Source organism: Vigna umbellata, chromosome 7 (genome assembly GCF_029865625.1).
Source record: "Vigna umbellata cultivar VRB3 chromosome 7, Vumbellata_1.0, whole genome shotgun sequence".
NCBI classification, from domain to species: domain Eukaryota; kingdom Viridiplantae; phylum Streptophyta; class Magnoliopsida; order Fabales; family Fabaceae; genus Vigna; species Vigna umbellata.
In genome coordinates this window covers 44,831,641-44,849,452 of record NC_142171.1, presented here as the reverse complement: position 1 = coordinate 44,849,452, position 17,812 = coordinate 44,831,641, and the positions used below count along the sequence as shown (strand labels likewise).

The 17,812-nt window shown below is 33.3% G+C and overlaps 2 protein-coding genes across 2 annotated transcripts; one reads left to right on the top strand and one right to left on the bottom strand.

Annotated features, from left to right (window-relative positions):
• Positions 1 to 2,718: 2,718 nt before the first annotated feature.
• Positions 2,719 to 5,697, top strand: LOC148196374 (cysteine proteinase COT44-like). Its single transcript, XM_088093838.1, has 3 exons — positions 2,719 to 2,933; positions 3,433 to 3,535; positions 5,265 to 5,697. The coding sequence occupies exons 2-3, from the start codon at positions 3,458 to 3,460 to the stop codon at positions 5,448 to 5,450; spliced, it is 264 nt and encodes an 87-aa protein (XP_087949964.1). The 5' UTR covers positions 2,719 to 2,933; positions 3,433 to 3,457; the 3' UTR covers positions 5,451 to 5,697.
• An 8,763-nt stretch (positions 5,698 to 14,460) lies between these two features.
• LOC124829112 (uncharacterized protein At4g38062-like) lies at positions 14,461 to 16,997 on the bottom strand. The gene has a single exon (XM_047302579.2). It carries the CDS (start codon positions 16,859 to 16,861, stop codon positions 14,621 to 14,623), a length of 2,241 nt encoding a protein of 746 aa, XP_047158535.2. The 5' UTR covers positions 16,862 to 16,997; the 3' UTR covers positions 14,461 to 14,620.
• Between the last annotated feature and the right edge of the window lie 815 nt (positions 16,998 to 17,812).

The window sequence follows — 17,812 nt, the reverse complement described above, 5'->3', positions numbered from 1 at the left end:
ACTAAGACTTCCAATAATTTATTTAATAAATTTATTAAATAAAACTATTTAGATAAAAAATTTCATATAAAAATCAAAATGTAAATAAAATTCCAACATCTCAAAAGTACCAATATGCAAAAATAATTCTTTTTACACAACTAACTGCAATAACTTCATATTTTTTATTAATAATGGTATAATTTTACATTACATTTAATATTTTGTCCTCTACATCCAATTACATTTCAATTACTTATACATGGTTCTACAAGTATTTAACTAATCATAAATATGTTAATAAAATAAAATATATATTTTTAAAATCATTTTACATATTATATGAAATTATTGAAATAATTTAAAAGTAATCAAATGTTTGAAATATATATGTTTTTGCTTTAATGTTATTATTTTAAAGTCATGAAATATATATGTTTTTGCTTTAATGTTATTATTTTAAAGTAAAAGTTTGACGCTCTATTTTGTGCAATAAAAGAATCTTTATATTAACAAAAAATCAACTATGATATATATATATATATATATATATATATATATATATATATATATATATATATATATATATAAAACAACAATTTAACGAAATGGACATTGAATCCTTTGGTTTGGGTCATTCAGGGAGAAATCCTCAAGTCATGGGTAGCAAGCTTTGCATGGAAATTGAATTATCAAGTTGATAACATTTTGGTATCTTTTACTTCCCACACGAACCTTCTGATGATTGTGTGATGCTCCCGTTAATATGGACCAGGTTAGGTTAGACAATTTGGCTGCCGGTTGTGCATTGGAGGGTTGCTAGTCTCGGGCAGGTTTGGTATTCGGAAAGTGTACTATCGTGTCAAGCTGTTCGAGCTGTCCTCAACCTTGGCTGTGGGGTTACATCTTCCTCAGCTTCGGCTCCGGTCGGGGTAGTTATCTTGTCCTCGTCGTCAACGGTTTCCTTTTTTTAGTATAAATCGGTAAGACTCTATCAAATCAAATCTTCGATGAGTTCCTGCAAGTGTAGACAGTCATCGATATTGTGTTTTATTGCCTAGTGGTAGGCACACATTTTGGTAAGTTCTTCTTCAAAAGAGGGTTGTTGAAGCTCGAGGAGTTAAATAAGCTCTAGTGATGAGGTCTCTAACAACTCGTCCCGACTGATTGTGATGATGCAAAAACTCCCCTCTCTGTATATTTTTTCAAAATTCTCCTTCTAACCGTTTTTCTCGCCACTGCTCAATTCACCCACGCCTCCAAAACAACTTCCTTTTCTTTTTTTTTTATTTTAACAACGTATACACTTAAAAGTATTCTTCCTTTTTCTTATTATTTCTTTTTAACTCTAGATAATCTTTATTTACTAATGGGTATTGACATGAATTAAAGAAATAAGCACAAACAGTAAAGAAACAAGGGTAAATTCAAAGAACATAGTGTAAGAAAAGGAAACCCAGAAATAGATGTGCAAATGGTTGATAAAGAGAGTCTCAATCACACTCAGAAAGACATTTTGAAAAAGTTAAACCCACTTTGCGATTTTTGAGTTCCTAATTCAGGAACTTAAATTTGGTAATCCTCACTCACATTACCAACCAGTACAACATCTAAACCTGAATTACACATTGATCAACAATAAACATCAAAACCTATTTTTAAAACTAAGTCAAAAATCCTATATACGATGTGTAGGCTATTAATATCAGCAAAAACAGATTTAAGGAATCAACTATACACTATGAAACATAATAAAACTCAAAGGTAAACATCAAATGGACAGAAATAGTTAAAGAATAACAAAAGAAGTATATAAGAATCTAAAGTAAATCAAAATTAACAAAATAAAGGTGTTGGAAAAGTAAACTCATGTGCAAAAATATAAATTGAATTAGAAAGAGCAAGTAGGATTGTAAACTGAATCAAAATGAAAGTTTTTATTGCAAGAAAATGGAATTGAAAGTACAAAGTACCAAAGCTGCAGAGAATTCTGATGTCTGTCACCCAAAGCAATCCTCCATGACCCCGATACAGCAATCAATTTCTACTTTATGAAAGCTTTAAAATCTAAATCTAAAATCATAGAACTGAATCGAAAGATTAAACCCTAAATGTGGTGTTTGTCACCCACCACCGTCTATTCTCTTCTGTGTTACAAAACTCCCTTTATATAGCGAAATCGAAAAAGGAAGAAAAAGGAAAAAAAAAAAAGGGGGGAAAACGAACCTTGAAAGCTTCGTGATTCTCTTCTCCAACTAACTTTCTGATCACGAACCGCTTCGCACTCCCTCAGCCCATTCCAGCTCCGCACGTGCCTCCGACACTCTTTTGGGCCATTGTCCTTTGGGCCATAAAGCCTCTGATCAAGCTCAATCTCGAGCCATGGAGCTCACCTTCGTCGCAATACCTCTTCTTTGCATCTGACGAACCCTAGCTTCGAAGGGTGAGGGAATTGGGGCGAACCCCTTGCACGTAGGGCTGGTCAAAAATAATTTTAGTATACTGAATTACAGTGAACTGTAATATATTATATTTAAAATAAACTAATCTAACTAATCTATTTCTACTAAAAATTAAATAACTTATTTTTGGTTCGGTTTAAATAAACTGAACTTATTATACTTTTAGTACAGTTAACTGGTCTGAACTGTGTGAACTGGTGTGGTGTGAACTGTCTTTTTATTTCTTTAAGTTTTTTAGTCCTCATTTTCACTTTCTCCCAACAAAAACCCTACGCACTTCGAGACCTTCTCTTCCTCCAACGAAAACCTTACACAGTTCAACACCTTCTGCACAGTGTACCGACGTGACCGGTTTTGATCGGGAAGTGCCCTGCATAGTGTACCGACGTGGCGTTGAGCGTAGCAGTAGTGTTGCTTGGTGCTTGTAATCCCAAGACTGGGGCTAGGATCATTGCTTTGGTTGGTGGTCCCTGCACTGAAGGACCTGATTCGGTAAATGAATTTATGTTCTTCGCTGCTTTCAAATGGAGTCATTGGTGATAATAGATTTTATTACAAATGGGTCAAATGAATTTATGTTTTTGCGAGGGATTATGAAGTCTGCTCATTTTCATCTTCTTCTGTTTGATGGACATTATTGTTTTGAAATTTGAATCAATAGGTTGGAGTAGCAGAAATCAAAGTTGCAGTTGAAAAAACTAGTGGCCTTGTTGTCCTGTCTGAAATTTTTGGTCATTCGGTCTTCAAGGGCTCTTTTAAGCGTGTCTGAAATCATCAATTAACTCCTTGGCTTTTGGGTTGTGTTTACAAATATAATGAATGGTTTTGTTTGATCTCTTGAAAATGTCTAGATTTGAGTTTTGTTAGTTTACAACATTATGTGTTATAACTATAGACATGTTTGGGGTTTTGTGCATGCTCACATTTGTGTTGTATAAAACCTCTTGTTTTGCCAATCATGTTTTTAATCTGACTTTTCTAATTGCTTCAGCTTTGTTGAGTGGACACATACGGTCATGTCCTCTGTAACTGAAGATTTACTCGATCATTTTCAGTTACTTGGTGTCGTTGAAGCACTGGCTGCTATTTTCAAGGTTTTTTTTGCCTTGTTTTGTTTAGACCCTGAAATGAAAATGTTTTCATCTATCATTTGTGTAAGGATTTGTACAAATTATTTGAGGTATATAATGGCGCGTAATTGTCTGGGATAGCTTGTCATGTTGTGGTTAGTTGTGTTACTTTATATTTAGGAATCTTATATTGTAGGAAGCTTACCTATTCTTACACATGTTATGTTCACTTATTTAATAGGACTATTGAGTGTTAGTATAAATAGGACTGTTAAGTTAGTATTTGTATCTCATCTTCAGAACACTGCATTAATTCAATATTCCGACTTTGAGTATCTATTATATTTTCTTGGGTTAAATATGTTTTTAGTCCCTAAACTATTGGTCGTTTCTGGTTTTCGTCCCTCTTTCAAAATAAGGTACAATTTGGTCCTCATTCTTTTCGAAACTCTAGTTTTAGTCCTCGAAACTTTGGTTTTAGTCCTCGAAAACTAACCTCGAAAACTAACCTCGAAAACTACCACATTTTTAACGGTGTTAGTTTTCGAGGACTAAAATCAAAATTTTGAAAAGAAAGAGGACCAAATTGTACCTTATTTTGAAAGAGTGACGAAAACCAGAAACGGCCAATAGTTTAGGGACTAAAAACATATTTAACCCTATTTTCTTCTTCTTTTCTTAGATTGCATAGTGTCAGCAAAGCATTGGAACCATACTGATCGTGAGTTTACAAAATAGGGTCCATGTATCACCCACTTCATGAAAATTGTATTATTATTATAAATAATATTAATTCTTTTGGTTGCTTCATCTTAGTTGAAATTGTAATTTTTAGGTGAACATATAAAACCGAATAACACATTGGAAGAATCGTATATGCTTTTTGGAATTGAATAAGTAGAAACTTTGTTGGAATCATATTGTCCAGTTTCTTGGCAGCCAGGGCAGGAGCCTGTGTGAATAAACTTCGACTGTGTGAATAAAATTTAAAACAGATGAATCATTTTATATTTAACCCTGTTTAGCTTGGTTACACTAGCAGTTTTGCTTTATCTAAAGTCATGGACAACTATATAAAAGCTTCTCATTTGTTACTTCGAAGCTTTTTCTTTCAAAGTTTTGAATGTTGAAACCAATAGAAAAATGAAAATTGTATAAAAGAGCTTTTACTTTCCTTTATTTTCTTGGATGCAATGATGACATGGATTAAAAAGGATTCGTGTTGTAAATCCTGGTGTACCACTTTCATTTGGAGTCAAATTTATTGATACACTTTCTAGCTAGATTTAGATGTTAAAATTATAGTGTCTTTTACTTCATTTAGTTTTAGCTAGTTAAGTGCTCATTTCTTATTTTCTGTCAAAAGTTCTTGTGTATCACTCTAAGTGTTTTTGCTCCATGATCTTGGTTTGCAACATGAATTCGTGATTCCATTGCATTTGATCAGTTTTGATTGCATTTCTTGAAAATTTTCATTGATATAGACGTGTTCCAGTTGTGAATTCTGTTTTATACAAAATTTATTTCTGGCATGCATTTTGACAAACATTTTGATGCCAAATCTATTTTAATAGGTAACCTTTTGTAGCATTTCTTGTTTCTTCACATTTAATATGCATTGATTTTAAATCTCATATCATATTCCATATAATCTATTAACACAGTTGATGCACTAATATTTTTAGTTTTAAAAGATTAGACCATTAAATCATAGATAGTAATTTGAACTCTTAAAGTTGTGATTTTTTTGCAGGGTGTGTTTACTAGTAAATGTGGAACAAATTTAGATCATGGTGTGGTGGTTGTTGGATATGGGAGTGAAAATGGTGTTGATTACTGGTTGGTGAGGAATTCATGGGGTAGTGGATGGGGTGAGGATGGCTATTTCAAGATGGAGCGCAACGTGAGAAGCAACTTGGTGTCCATCAGCAGTGCTTGAAATAACTTGATCATTATTTTGGAATTGGATCCTTGGAAGAGGAACAAGTTCTAAAGTTGCAACAAAAGTGATGTTTCTGTTATTTATATGCTGCTATTGGAAATGTCTTTTGGGCTATTCTTGTACATAGATTTCTTCAGGTTAAAATTGAACCTGATTATCAATTTGTACTGGTCTTCACTTGTTATTCCATTTGAATGTTTACTCTGAAATCCTTAATGATATTAATGTTCTAGTTAATTTTTTATATGGATATTCACTGTTTACCATGACCCTTTTACATCTGTTCTATAAATCCAGCACTTTATGGTTCATGCTTGATGCTGCTATGAGCGTTTGGGAAATCGGAAAATATAGTTAATTGAATTGTACTGTGATAAACTAAAAACTAGTTAACTAAATTGTACTGCAGTATAATTGAACTAGAAAATAGTTCAGTTACTCTGAACTATTTTTTAGTTCAGTACAGTTTTTCTGAACTGGTTTATAGTTAACTGTAAATTTTTATAGTGCAATGCAGTACAGGACACCCCTACTTGCACGAGCTTTTTTTCCAAATGAAAAGCGAGGCCTTGAACCCCTCCAAGTCAGCTTTGCATTCAACGTTGCGTTTCATTAATCTGTTGTCCAAAAAGGCTTCAACCCAATGAAAGTTGTAGTCCAAAGTAAACTGCAGCCCATTCCCTCACAGCAGCACAAACATCATTACATATTGCTTCAACTTTTCAGTTGTTCCTGGCCCATTTTTATTCTGCCCAATTTAGCTCTAACAACTTCAGCAATTTAAAACTCAACACTTTATGCTCAGCGCAAAAAAAATCCAGATCAGCGTTGGCCCATTTACTTCTACCCAATTAAGCCCAATCTTTAATTTGACCAAATTTTGGCCCCTTTGACCAGGGGCCTTTCTGAAAAAAAGAGACAAGGGTTATGATGAGTACATATTTATGCTCATATTTATGTTTTAAAATTCAAATTTTTGATGAGATTCTTGTGCTTAAATGATTTATTTAAAATAAGATTTTTGATAATTGACTTTATCGAGTTTAGGAATTAAAGAGGCTTAAAATGTGATTTTAGTTGCATAAATTATTTTGGATAGTCTAATGTTTGTTGATGCAGTTGGAATTAAAGTTTGAATTGCAATTTTGAAAAGAAAAAAGGCTAAAGTGCAATTAGAGAAAATTTTGGACTGTTGTGCAATTTTGAATAAAATAAAAAGGGTTGAAATGTAATTTTGGACAAGTTCAAATCCATTAGATATTTTAAAAGATAATTTGGAGAAAATATATCTTAAGATATTTTATTTGATATTGTTAAATAATTACCTTATTTAACTATATCAATAAAAAAATGGGTTAAATATGTTTTTAGTCCCTAAACTATTGGTCGTTTCTGGTTTTCGTCCCTCTTTCAAAGTAAGGTACAATTTGGTCCTCAATCTTTTCGAAACGTTCGTTTTAGTCCTCGGAACTTTGATTTTAGTCCTCATTTTGTTGCTAAATGAGGACCAACTTTTTAAACTGTGTTAGTTTTCGAGGACTAAAATGAACGTTTTCGAAAAGAATGAGGACCAAATTGTACCTTACTTTGAAAGAGGGACGAAAACCAAAAACGACCAATAGTTTAGGGACTAAAAACATATTTAACCCAAAAAAAATCAAAAGATAATATTTGCCAAATCTTTTTGTATCTAGAAAAATATTATCAAATATTCTCAAAAACCAATTAAATCTGTTGAATGTTTGGAAGATATTAGATATAAGATAAAAGATCTTATCAACAGAAGATAAAAGATCTTATCAACAGAAGATTCAGAGTCCCAACTCAATCAAGCCTATATAAAGAGACCTAGGGGAGGCAAAAATAACAACTCATTCATTCTTAGACTCCTCCACTCGAAGCAAAAATCCATCACTCCTCTCACTTTTATTCCATCATGTGTTTCACTCCATTGATGGAGGGCTAAGCTTCTAGGGCTATTCCACTGTAATTTCATTATGGATTCTGACATTAAGTTGATTTAATGCAATTGTTTCTTTTGATTAATGATTTGAGTTATTCTTCTTCTATGTCTTTCATCTCTCAATCATATTAAAAGTAATGATTATTGCATCAAAAGGTGTTTGAATCTATATGCATATTAATCATATGAGTTCAAGAGTTTCTAGGTTTGATTGAGAATCTACTTTGATTAAATTTAGGAACTTTGCTATGATTAAACGAGATTTTGCTATCAATTGAGAATGTACTTTGATTGGTGGTAATAATTTCAACTATTATTAATTGAGAATTTACTTTGATTAATTAGTTTTTAATTTGGTTAGGAGATTTAAGAATAAACATGATTAAACACATTAAAATTTGATTGAGAATGTACTTTGGTTGAATTCATTGTGAATAATCTAGGAAGGTCTTGCATTTGATTGAGAATCTACTTTGGTTAACGACACGATCACCCTCAAATTAATTAAAAGCAATTATTAAAGAAATGAGACATATTTAAGCAAAAACTAACTAAAAAGAATTTTCAACATATAGCAAAACACATTTATTTAACTAAAAATGCAAAACTATCAAGAATTAGTTATAAGACAAGCACACAATTTCTATCATAATAAATTCATTTTTTTTTGTTCCATTTTAAAATTATAAAAGAACATAATAGGTAATTAGTATGTTAGGCCTCTCCTAATAACTTTCACTTTTATTACAAAAATGTTATTACATCATTTTTTTATGATATATACACTACATCCATTGTAATCAATCATCATTATTTTCTACTTTTTCACAAACCTTAATATACACGAAATTATTTCCTATTTGTTCCTAATTTTAAAAATAACACACACAAGCATGTACCCACGAACATATGTATGAATGCACAAATGCATACACACGAACAAACATACTCATGAACGCATAGACATACGAACATATGCATACACGGATGTACGCACACATACATACGCCCGAAAAAAATTATTCTACTAGAGGAGTAATGTACTTCCCTGTTATCACTACTTTCAACCATCGCTGCTTGTTCGATTGCATTTCCATTTCCCTCCACCTCCACCATATGGTTGTTCTCCTCTTGAATGAATGCCTTAAAATTTTGTATCAATTCTGACTCAAACTTTGCAGGATTCAAGAACGTCATTGTAACCATGCCCCATAACACAACAAAAAACTATATACTCTCTTGGCTCCACCTACCGAAACAAGAATCTCACCTTCACCTGTCGAAACAAGAATCTCACCTCCGAACTCACCTGAATTGCTTTAATAGACACAAACACAATAATTGAATGCAAAGATAGAATGTTAGATATAAGGTGTGGGAATATGGGAGGAATGTCTTACATTAGCTCAGAATACAAAAGTCCAATTCTTAGCACTCGCCTTACATTTGGGTTGTTCGCCACTTTATTCAAATATGCATAACTTGTTTTTTAACTAAAACATTTATCTTTCTTTGTGCACATATTGCCAAATTCCTATAATCGGCGTCAAGAACATAGCGGATACAATTGGAAAATATCCTCCATTGTGAACTTGGTTAGTTGAGATGTTAAATAAACTAATTCAATAAAACCGAATCCAAAGAAGAACAATGATGCACACTATATACTCTTATAAGACAAGCACATTACATCTCTCATAGTAAATTCAAATTTTTTTGTTCCATTTTAAAATTATAAACTGACATAATAGGTAATTAGTATGATAGGTCTGTCCTAATAACTTTCATTTTTACTACAAAAATGTTATTACATCATGTTTTATGACATACGCACTACACCCGTCATATTAAGTCATCATTATTTTCTTTTTTTTCACTAATCTAAATATAGATGTCATTATTTCCTATTTTTTCTAATTTTAAAAAAACACAAACACAAGTATGAACACACGGACAAACATATGCATGCATAAACTCACACACACGAACAAACAGACTTAAGAACACACAAACATACGGAGATATGCATACACAGATGTATGCACATGTACGCACACACGAATAAAATTATTTTCTTTTGTAATTACTAAGATGAAAAAAATAAATATGTGCTTTTAATTCTTGATTTAGTTGCTGATATTTATTTATATATATTTGGTTTCCTTATTTTTTTTTATTTTTCTAAAGACAATATAGTTTTGTAACAAATGGTTGAGTAGGATTATATTACATTACATGGCTTTTTATCATATCCATTATATATATTCTTTGTGAATATTAGTGTTGTGGTGTTCAAAATTAATAGACATTAGAATATTTAAGAGTTAAAAGGTGGAATGCAAAGGGTTCTTTTGTTGATTATGGGTAATTGTAAAGTAACATGCTTTAGTAACATTAAAATTAAAGGGAAGTTTATATTTATTGTGCTTAAGGATGGGTGGAAGAGATATTGTCATATTTCGTATGTCATTTCAATCTTGAGAAGTCTGTTTGCGTAGGATTACCATGGAACTCTGGCCTTGTTTGAAGTTCTTTCGGAAGAAATTGTACACATAATTCACAATGATCTTATTGATGATGGAGGAGTTTGGGTGACCACAACCTTTACTTCTACCAGCATGTACATCATGCCTTTCTCTAATGCTTTTTCTATGAACTTGAGTTGCTCTTCAGCTCCATGGATGGGTGAGGCAAGGAAGTTAACATATGACTTGGTTGCACTCCCTCCCAATGATCGAATTGAGTTGGATGAGGCTGATGTTGGTTGATTGGGGATTATTCTATTGGAGGAATGATGTTCTTGCCTCTTATCACTGCTTTCAACCACCGCTGCTTGTTTGATTGCATTTCCACTTCCCTCCACCTCCACAATATGTAATTTCCTCTTAAATGAATGCCTTTAGATTTTGTATCAATTCTCACTCAAACTTGATATATGTTTAGAAAATGATTGGTACCGTTGCCATTGTTGTTAGCCCATAGTACGATGAAGACGTATTTGATCATAGGTATGTGGAGATGGTGTAGATGATAAAGGAAAAGACACCCAGAATATCATCGTTATGCTTGCTTCCATCGATGAAGGTGCTGGAATATAAGTAAAGGGGTAATGTCCCAATATCACCATATACAACTCCTATGCTTTGAAATGCTAAGCTGAGAGTAACGCATTACATCTCTCATACCTATTTTAGTCCAATTTAGTTTTTCAATTCTTAAGTTTTTCCGAAAAAAAATTCAACATCAATACTATAATTCACAACCATATCCACCAACAAATCATGTTCCTAATTCATCATTCAACAATCAAATTCTAAACTTTTTCATGATACAATCATTGAAATCAAAATAATCACATGTCTTTTAGTATATCTTTCAATATTTTCACCTTATAAATCAAATATTCACACAACACATCCACATTTATACAACTAAGATACTAAGATAATATTTGTTGAACCAATCTCTCAATTTGAATCAAATTAACATAATTTCCATTTATATGTTTCTAACCTAGGTCAATTTCTTATGGTTTAGCAAAATTCTCATTATGATTTCAGTCTTCCAAAATAAATAATTCAAATTAACTCCTCTAAAAGATAAGAAGTTTTGTTTATGAAATAACCTTATTTCTAGAAAATAAGATGAGTCCAAGGTATTTAGAGATCCTTTTCATTCTTTTCATGATACGCTATTTACGTACCAAACATGTAGTTATAATCTTAAACTAATAAAAATTATTCTTTTCCATATCTAAAAATGTAACTAGATTCACACATCACTAGTAAAAAATTGATCTATTACCGCGCATATTATGCATCGGTTAACCAGAACCAGAAGCATAATATTGCGCGGTGGCATTTTTGAAATTATATCGACAGTATAGGCCTCGGTTGCAACAAAACCGCAGCTGTATATACCCTTAGGTCGCGGTTCTCTAAGGAACCGCGACCTATAGTCTCTGCAAAATTCTGACATTCCCACCGAAGTTAGTCTAAAATCAGACCCACAGGGAATAGGCCTCGGTTATGGGTGGAACCGCGGTCTATTATCCCTGTAAAATTCTGACATTCACACCTAAGTCAGTCTGAAATAAATTTGAAATCAAAAGTCAGGGAATAGGCCTCGGTTCTTGGGGGAACCGCGGTTTATTGTCCCTGCAAAATTCTGACATTCCCACCTAAGTCAGTCTGAAATAAATTTGAATTCAGACAGTCAGGGAATAGGCCTTGGTTGTGGGGGGAACCGCGGTCTATTGTCCTTGCAAAATTATGAAATTCCCTCCAAAGCAGTCCAGAAATAAATTTTGAAGTCAAACCGTCAAGGAATAGACCACGATTTTGGGGGGAACCGCGGTCTATTCCCTGATCTGAACAAATTTTAAATATTTAAGACAATAAGCCGCGGTTGGGCGGGGAATCCCGGCAGAAAGGTTGAAAAAAATTTCAAAATTGCCATTTCAAACAATTTTTAAGTTTTTTTTTAAGAGAATAGGCCTCGATGATGTTGGGAACCGAGGCCGTATTATCGCGGTTTTCCAATGAACCGCGGTAGTAACATTTGATTAGGTTAAAAACAATATTACAGAGTGAACAGTTTCGTCTTCCTCGAACAGTTTCGTCCTCGCTAGCCATTTTCTCTACAACGACATTCTTGCGCCGCGATCTTCCTCTATTCTTTCTTCCACCACTATTGCACCGCTGCAGTCACTGTAGAAGGACTTCCTTCCTCATTTTTCATCACCTACGTTTGTATCTGATCAAATTTTGCTTTGGTCGCCGGAGTTTTTCTATTTTGGGTTGGTTTGATACGTTTTTTTATTCATTCGGATTATCAAACTTACGTTTTGTTATATTTTTTGTAGGTATTGTGTTTTTTCTTTTAAATTTGTTCCGTTCAGACCGCGGATTGTTCAATCTTCTTCATTATTGTGTGGTTTTTCACGCTCCCACGTTCGTATTATTATGTTTATTAATTTTCATTTTGTGCATTTTTAATTTTTTTGTAGGTTGAATATGAATAATATTGTATGATTGAATGTTTGAATTGATAATTTGAATGCTTATTAATTGTTTGATTGTATGATTGTATTATTCTGTTTATTAATTTTCATTTTGTTAATTTTTTATTTTTTGTGTGTTGAATATGAATAATTATGTATAATTGAATGTTTGAATTGATAATTTGAATGTTTATTAATTGTTTGATTGTATAATTGAATTGATTGTATGATTGAATTGATTTTATGTTGAATATATTGTATAATTGTATGAATGTAATTTTGTAGAATATTTACGTATGGGGCCAGAACCGAGGTAGAAAGGTTACACGAAAATTTTAAAAAAAGGGTTTTGGCCGCGGTTCCAGCATGAACCGCTGTCATATCTCGACGTTATTACCGCGGTTGGAACCGCGGCCAAAGGTTACACGAATTTTTTTTTTTAAAAAAATGGGTTTTGGTCGCGGTTCAAGAAAGAACTGCTGTCATATCCCTCAAGTTATTACCGCGGTTGTAACCGCGGCCTAAAGTCCCAGACTTTTTATCTCGCTCGTATATGTCGCGGTTCTAAAACCGCGACATATATTCAAAAACAACCGCGGTCGTTGCCCTTCGCTGCACTAGTGCATAAATTGAAATTCTAATTGAAATGGTCATATCACATATTATTAACACAAAAAAGTATGTTATTTTTGGTCTTTTATATTTGTTCTAGGTCAAACGTAGATTTGGAAGACGTAAATAAATGTGTTAACCAAGTGGCGTAAATTCTTCACATAATTAAAAAAAGAAGAAAAGGAAACGACCACATCCACCATAACTACCATCATCTTTTTTCTTCCCATCTTCACGTAGCCGTCATCATCCATGACCACCCTTTGTACTATTAAATCCCATTGTGCAGGTCACCTCTAACATCTACCGAACCATTGTGTCATTCCCACTCACTATAGGATCGCGGGAATCACGAACAAGAAGACGCGTAACAATGCACGCGTCACGCACAATATGAACAATCACCATGGAGCAACGTCAAAGATGTTGTAAACTGCAAATCACAATGCAAACTACCATAATCACATATCTCTAACTACCACACACCGCCATTGTAACCATGCCATACATCCACAACCATATCTGTGACCATGAGATCTCTACCAAAATGCAACAGCCACTCAAAATCAACCTAACACCAGTGTGACATCTGACTAGAAAAACCACGTAGGATTAGAGTTTTCTGATTGGAGAAAATGTGTGGTGCTCGAGATACAATGGTATGTTCGCTCATGAGGAAAAACATTGACGCAAGAACAAAAATGTTAAAGTAGGGTAAACAAATTTTGCATCTCTTAATTTAGAATAAAATGTAAAATGTGTAAGCATCATACGTAAAATCTAGTCCCAACTAAGAAACGTAAATAATGTGATGTTTGTTACAAAAATGCCATAATATATTTTTTTAAATATGTTACTTTTAAATAGACTTAAATTCAAATATGTAAAAAACTAGTTGTGTTAGTTTATAAGCATTATAATATGACAAAGAAATATATGTTAGTATTTCACATATACACTACTAACATCATCTAACTTTAAGAATTAAAAATAAACAATTAAACAATGAAAAACTTTAATTAGTGAACTAAAACCAAACTATAGCTAAATCAAAATTGAAAATAATTGATTGAGACGAACACATAATTAAACATAAAAGTTAACAGGACGAGGTCATCAAGTTATTTAATGAAAAACATATATTTTTTAATAGAACAGACAATAATATTAAGGAAAACTCAAGTGAAATATTTAAAATTATCTAGAATTTAAAACTTAATTAAAGTTAAAAAAAATACTAAGGAATTGCTTGGATTCATCTTTTAAAAGACACGTAGATAAGGTAGGACTTTTCTTTCAAAATAAAAGGACCCATGAAATGGAATAATATTTAAGCAAATCAATTTAGTCTGTTTTGGAAATCATAGTGAGGTTCTTGAAAGAAAGGCATAAGGTTTTATGGAACAACTAGGCGTAACTGAAGGCACAGGTGCATTGAAAGCCAACAAAAAGACTTACAAGGTGAAGAAAATGAACTTCATGTACATTTCTAGAATCTAGAATTGTTCATGCTTCAAAGCTGAGTGATGCTTTTGCTAAAACTCTAGGAGGCACATCTCATTCCTCTACCAAATATTTTCCCTATTGCAACTAAACATTGAGCAACTTAAATGGTGATCTTAGCTCAGAAAAGGTTTCAGATTTCTTTAACCCCGTTGAAGAATGCATCATCATATTCTCTTTCACAACCAATTCACCATCCTTTTTCAAATTCATTCCTTGATAATCATTCTCAAAACATTGCACTAATCTTCTCAATCTATCCATTAGTTGAGTGTCTGCAGTAGTGCACTCATACATTTTATCATCTAATCCCTGAACAAAACTAATCAAGTTTTCCCTTTCTGATGATGACAATCTTGTAGCACTTTCAAGCAAACTTCTATTGTCTATCTTAACCTTTTGAAGAAAAGCATCTGAGTCTCTTAGCTTCTTCTCCATTTCATCAACCAACTCCTTCGCTTTGACCTGTTTTGCATTCATTTCCTCTTCAACATCCAATGCAAGCTGTTCTGATTGCTTCATGTTTATCTCTTGCAATTTCAGTTTCTGCTCTAAATCATATATATCATCCTCAAGTTCCTCTATCATCAATTTCTTCTCTTCAATTTCAATAGCTGCTAGAACCTCAGCTGCTGTGATCATATTGCAAGCTTCTTTGACATGAATAATTTCAGCCTGTTTCTCAAAAAGCTGTGAAGAAATGGAGGTCAAGATGCTAGTGAACTTCTGTTCCAGTGAAGTCACCTGCTGCATGATCTCATCTGTTCTACTATAGTTTCCCTCAATAATCTGGATATGAGTCCCTTCCTCATCCTCATTGGTTCTTTCCATATTTCTTTGTGCAATCACGGCACTTTCAAATTGTTTTCTATACGATTCTTGTTGTAGCCGAAGAACCTCCTTTTGAAACTCCTCTAAAATCTTGTTCTTCTCCTCTATGATTTGGAGATAACTCACTTCCACAGTTTCAGAGGACTCGGATGTTAACCCTCTTCCTGGGGCAGAAGCTTCTGTTTCCTTTACTTTTGGTTCTTGTTCATATAGGAAAACATGTTGCTGCAGACAATCTATTTCATTTTCTCTCTCTTCCAACTTACAAATCAAGCTATACTTTTCTTGATTGAGGCTCTCACTAAAATGTACTTGATCAAGGAGTGAATTTTCCAGTTCTCTGCGCATGACAAGATTTACTTCAAGACCATTTTTCAAACGTTCAACAAGTGACTTCCATATCCTCAATTCAAACTCCATTTCACTTATTTCACATATTCTCTCATCCAGTTCAATGTTAGCCCTGTCTAAAGCATCATAAGCTTCCGCAAGTTGTTCTTTGAAAACAACTTGCATGTCCAAAACTTTCTCTTCGAAGAGTTGATATGCTGATTCATTGATATCTTTCTGGGCACTGATCAAAGCAGCATTTTTCAACTCTAACTGCTTCATCAGCTGAAAACACTCCTCTTCTTTCTCTTTCTTCAAATTTGAGACTTCATCTTCCAGACGCTTTCGTTGGCTTTCTTCGTCAGCAAGAGCTTGTTTGCACATCAGTAACTGGTGTTGCAGATCATCTGCTTTTCTTACATGGCTGTCTAACAATAACTGCAGTAAAGAAATCTTATCAAGCAATGTATGCTTTTGCAACTCCCACTCCTCCTTACTTGCTTTAAACTGCTCTCTAAGTGTTTCATCCTCCTCTTCCTGATGTTTAAACTGTTCCTTGTCCCATTTTAATTGCTCTTCTACCTTCATGTTTTCCTCCTCTAGCTTCTGCAACAAGGCATCTGGTTCTTCTTTTTCCCTTGATGTCTTTAAATTGTTCTCTATTTTCAAACACTCGTTGTTTGAAACTGGAATGCAATCGTTCCTGCTTCCAATCTCGTTTGTGTACACACGCATCAGTTGTTCTTGGTTCTCCATTTTCCCTTTTTCCTCTTCGAACGGCACCAGCAACCTTCTTTTTTCATCTTTCCACTTTCTAAACTTTTCAACACAATCTGCTCCAAGTTCATCATTTGCAGCACTGAGATGCCTGGTGACCTCTCTATTATTTAAACTATCGGTTAAATCTTCATTTATCTGCTGAGAGCCATTGATTTCATCTTCTTTTTCAAACAGTTGTTGGTTCAGATTCTCAATTTTGAACATAGCCTCCAGTATCTGATTGGCATGTGCATCATAGGATTTCTTCATGTTCTGAAGTAGATTTACCTTGTGCTTGAGTTTCTGGATTTCAGCTCTAGCGTCTTCGAGTTCTTCATGAACACCCATATTGCTAGATATTTTACACATACGACATTCGAAGATCCTGTTTGCCTGCACTGAATGCATGAACCCAACCTAAAACCAAGAATAAAGAAAGGAACAGAGACAAAACGGAAAAAAGAAAAAAAAAACATTGCAGTTTGCAGATAAAGAGAATCGTTGGAGCAGAAACACAACTTGGTCTTTCAGTTGACTTAGATTATTTCACCCTCCAAAACATGATTGTCTAAATTAGAAAACCAGATGCAAGAGATGTTTGAACTGTGCTTGAATGCTACCACACAGTTTGATTTACAAGGGTTTTTTTTTCCACATTATTAGAGGAGATTTTGTTCCTCTAAATCAGATCTTCTTGCTTATAAATCAGAGGTACAAAAGTTACAGAATATATGAATCTGACTTTCAACACAAACAATGCCAAATATTGGATGTTATAAAACATAACTTGAATTCGAGGAACACATTTACTCAGATTTCATCACACGAGCTAGTAAAACTATATATGATTTATCATAGGAAAATGCTAGGAAGTATCATAATTTATATTAATCTTTACATGCAAGTATGTGTTATACAGATATTAGCCAGGACTATGAGCAAGTGATAGTTTTAGACTATCAAACAATTTCTCATGTAACACGATGTAGCCCTCCAAAGTCCAAAACCATGAAAAACTTCCAATTTAGAACCTCTAATTGTAGATGTTACAAACACAGCTAGCTAGATTCTCTGAAGTCCTAAGAATAGAAAAAGGAAGACAATCCCTATGTTTATTATAATCAATTACAATATCATCATGGCTGCATACAATTCTTCATTAGAAGTTAACATAAAATCCAATTCCCATTTCATGTTTGATTGATTCATCCCTAACATTGAGCTACCATTATTTTCAAATGGTTTCTTATGAATTGAAACTAGACATATTAGATTGCATTTTGCATGACTCTAAACCATACATTCAACATTAAACAATGCTAACAATAAAATAAAATGGCTAAAATTGTTTCAACATGT

Bases quoted from the DNA above. Each gene is read 5' to 3' on its own strand.
- LOC148196374 (XM_088093838.1), top strand. From the start codon at position 3,458: ATGTCCTCTGTAACTGAAGATTTACTCGATCATTTTCAGTTACTTGGT. The intron at 3,536-5,264 runs GTTTTTTTTGCC...ATTTTTTTGCAG, and splicing joins CACTGGCTGCTATTTTCAAG to GGTGTGTTTACTAGTAAATG.
- LOC124829112 (XM_047302579.2), bottom strand. From the start codon at position 16,861: ATGCATTCAGTGCAGGCAAACAGGATCTTCGAATGTCGTATGTGTAAA.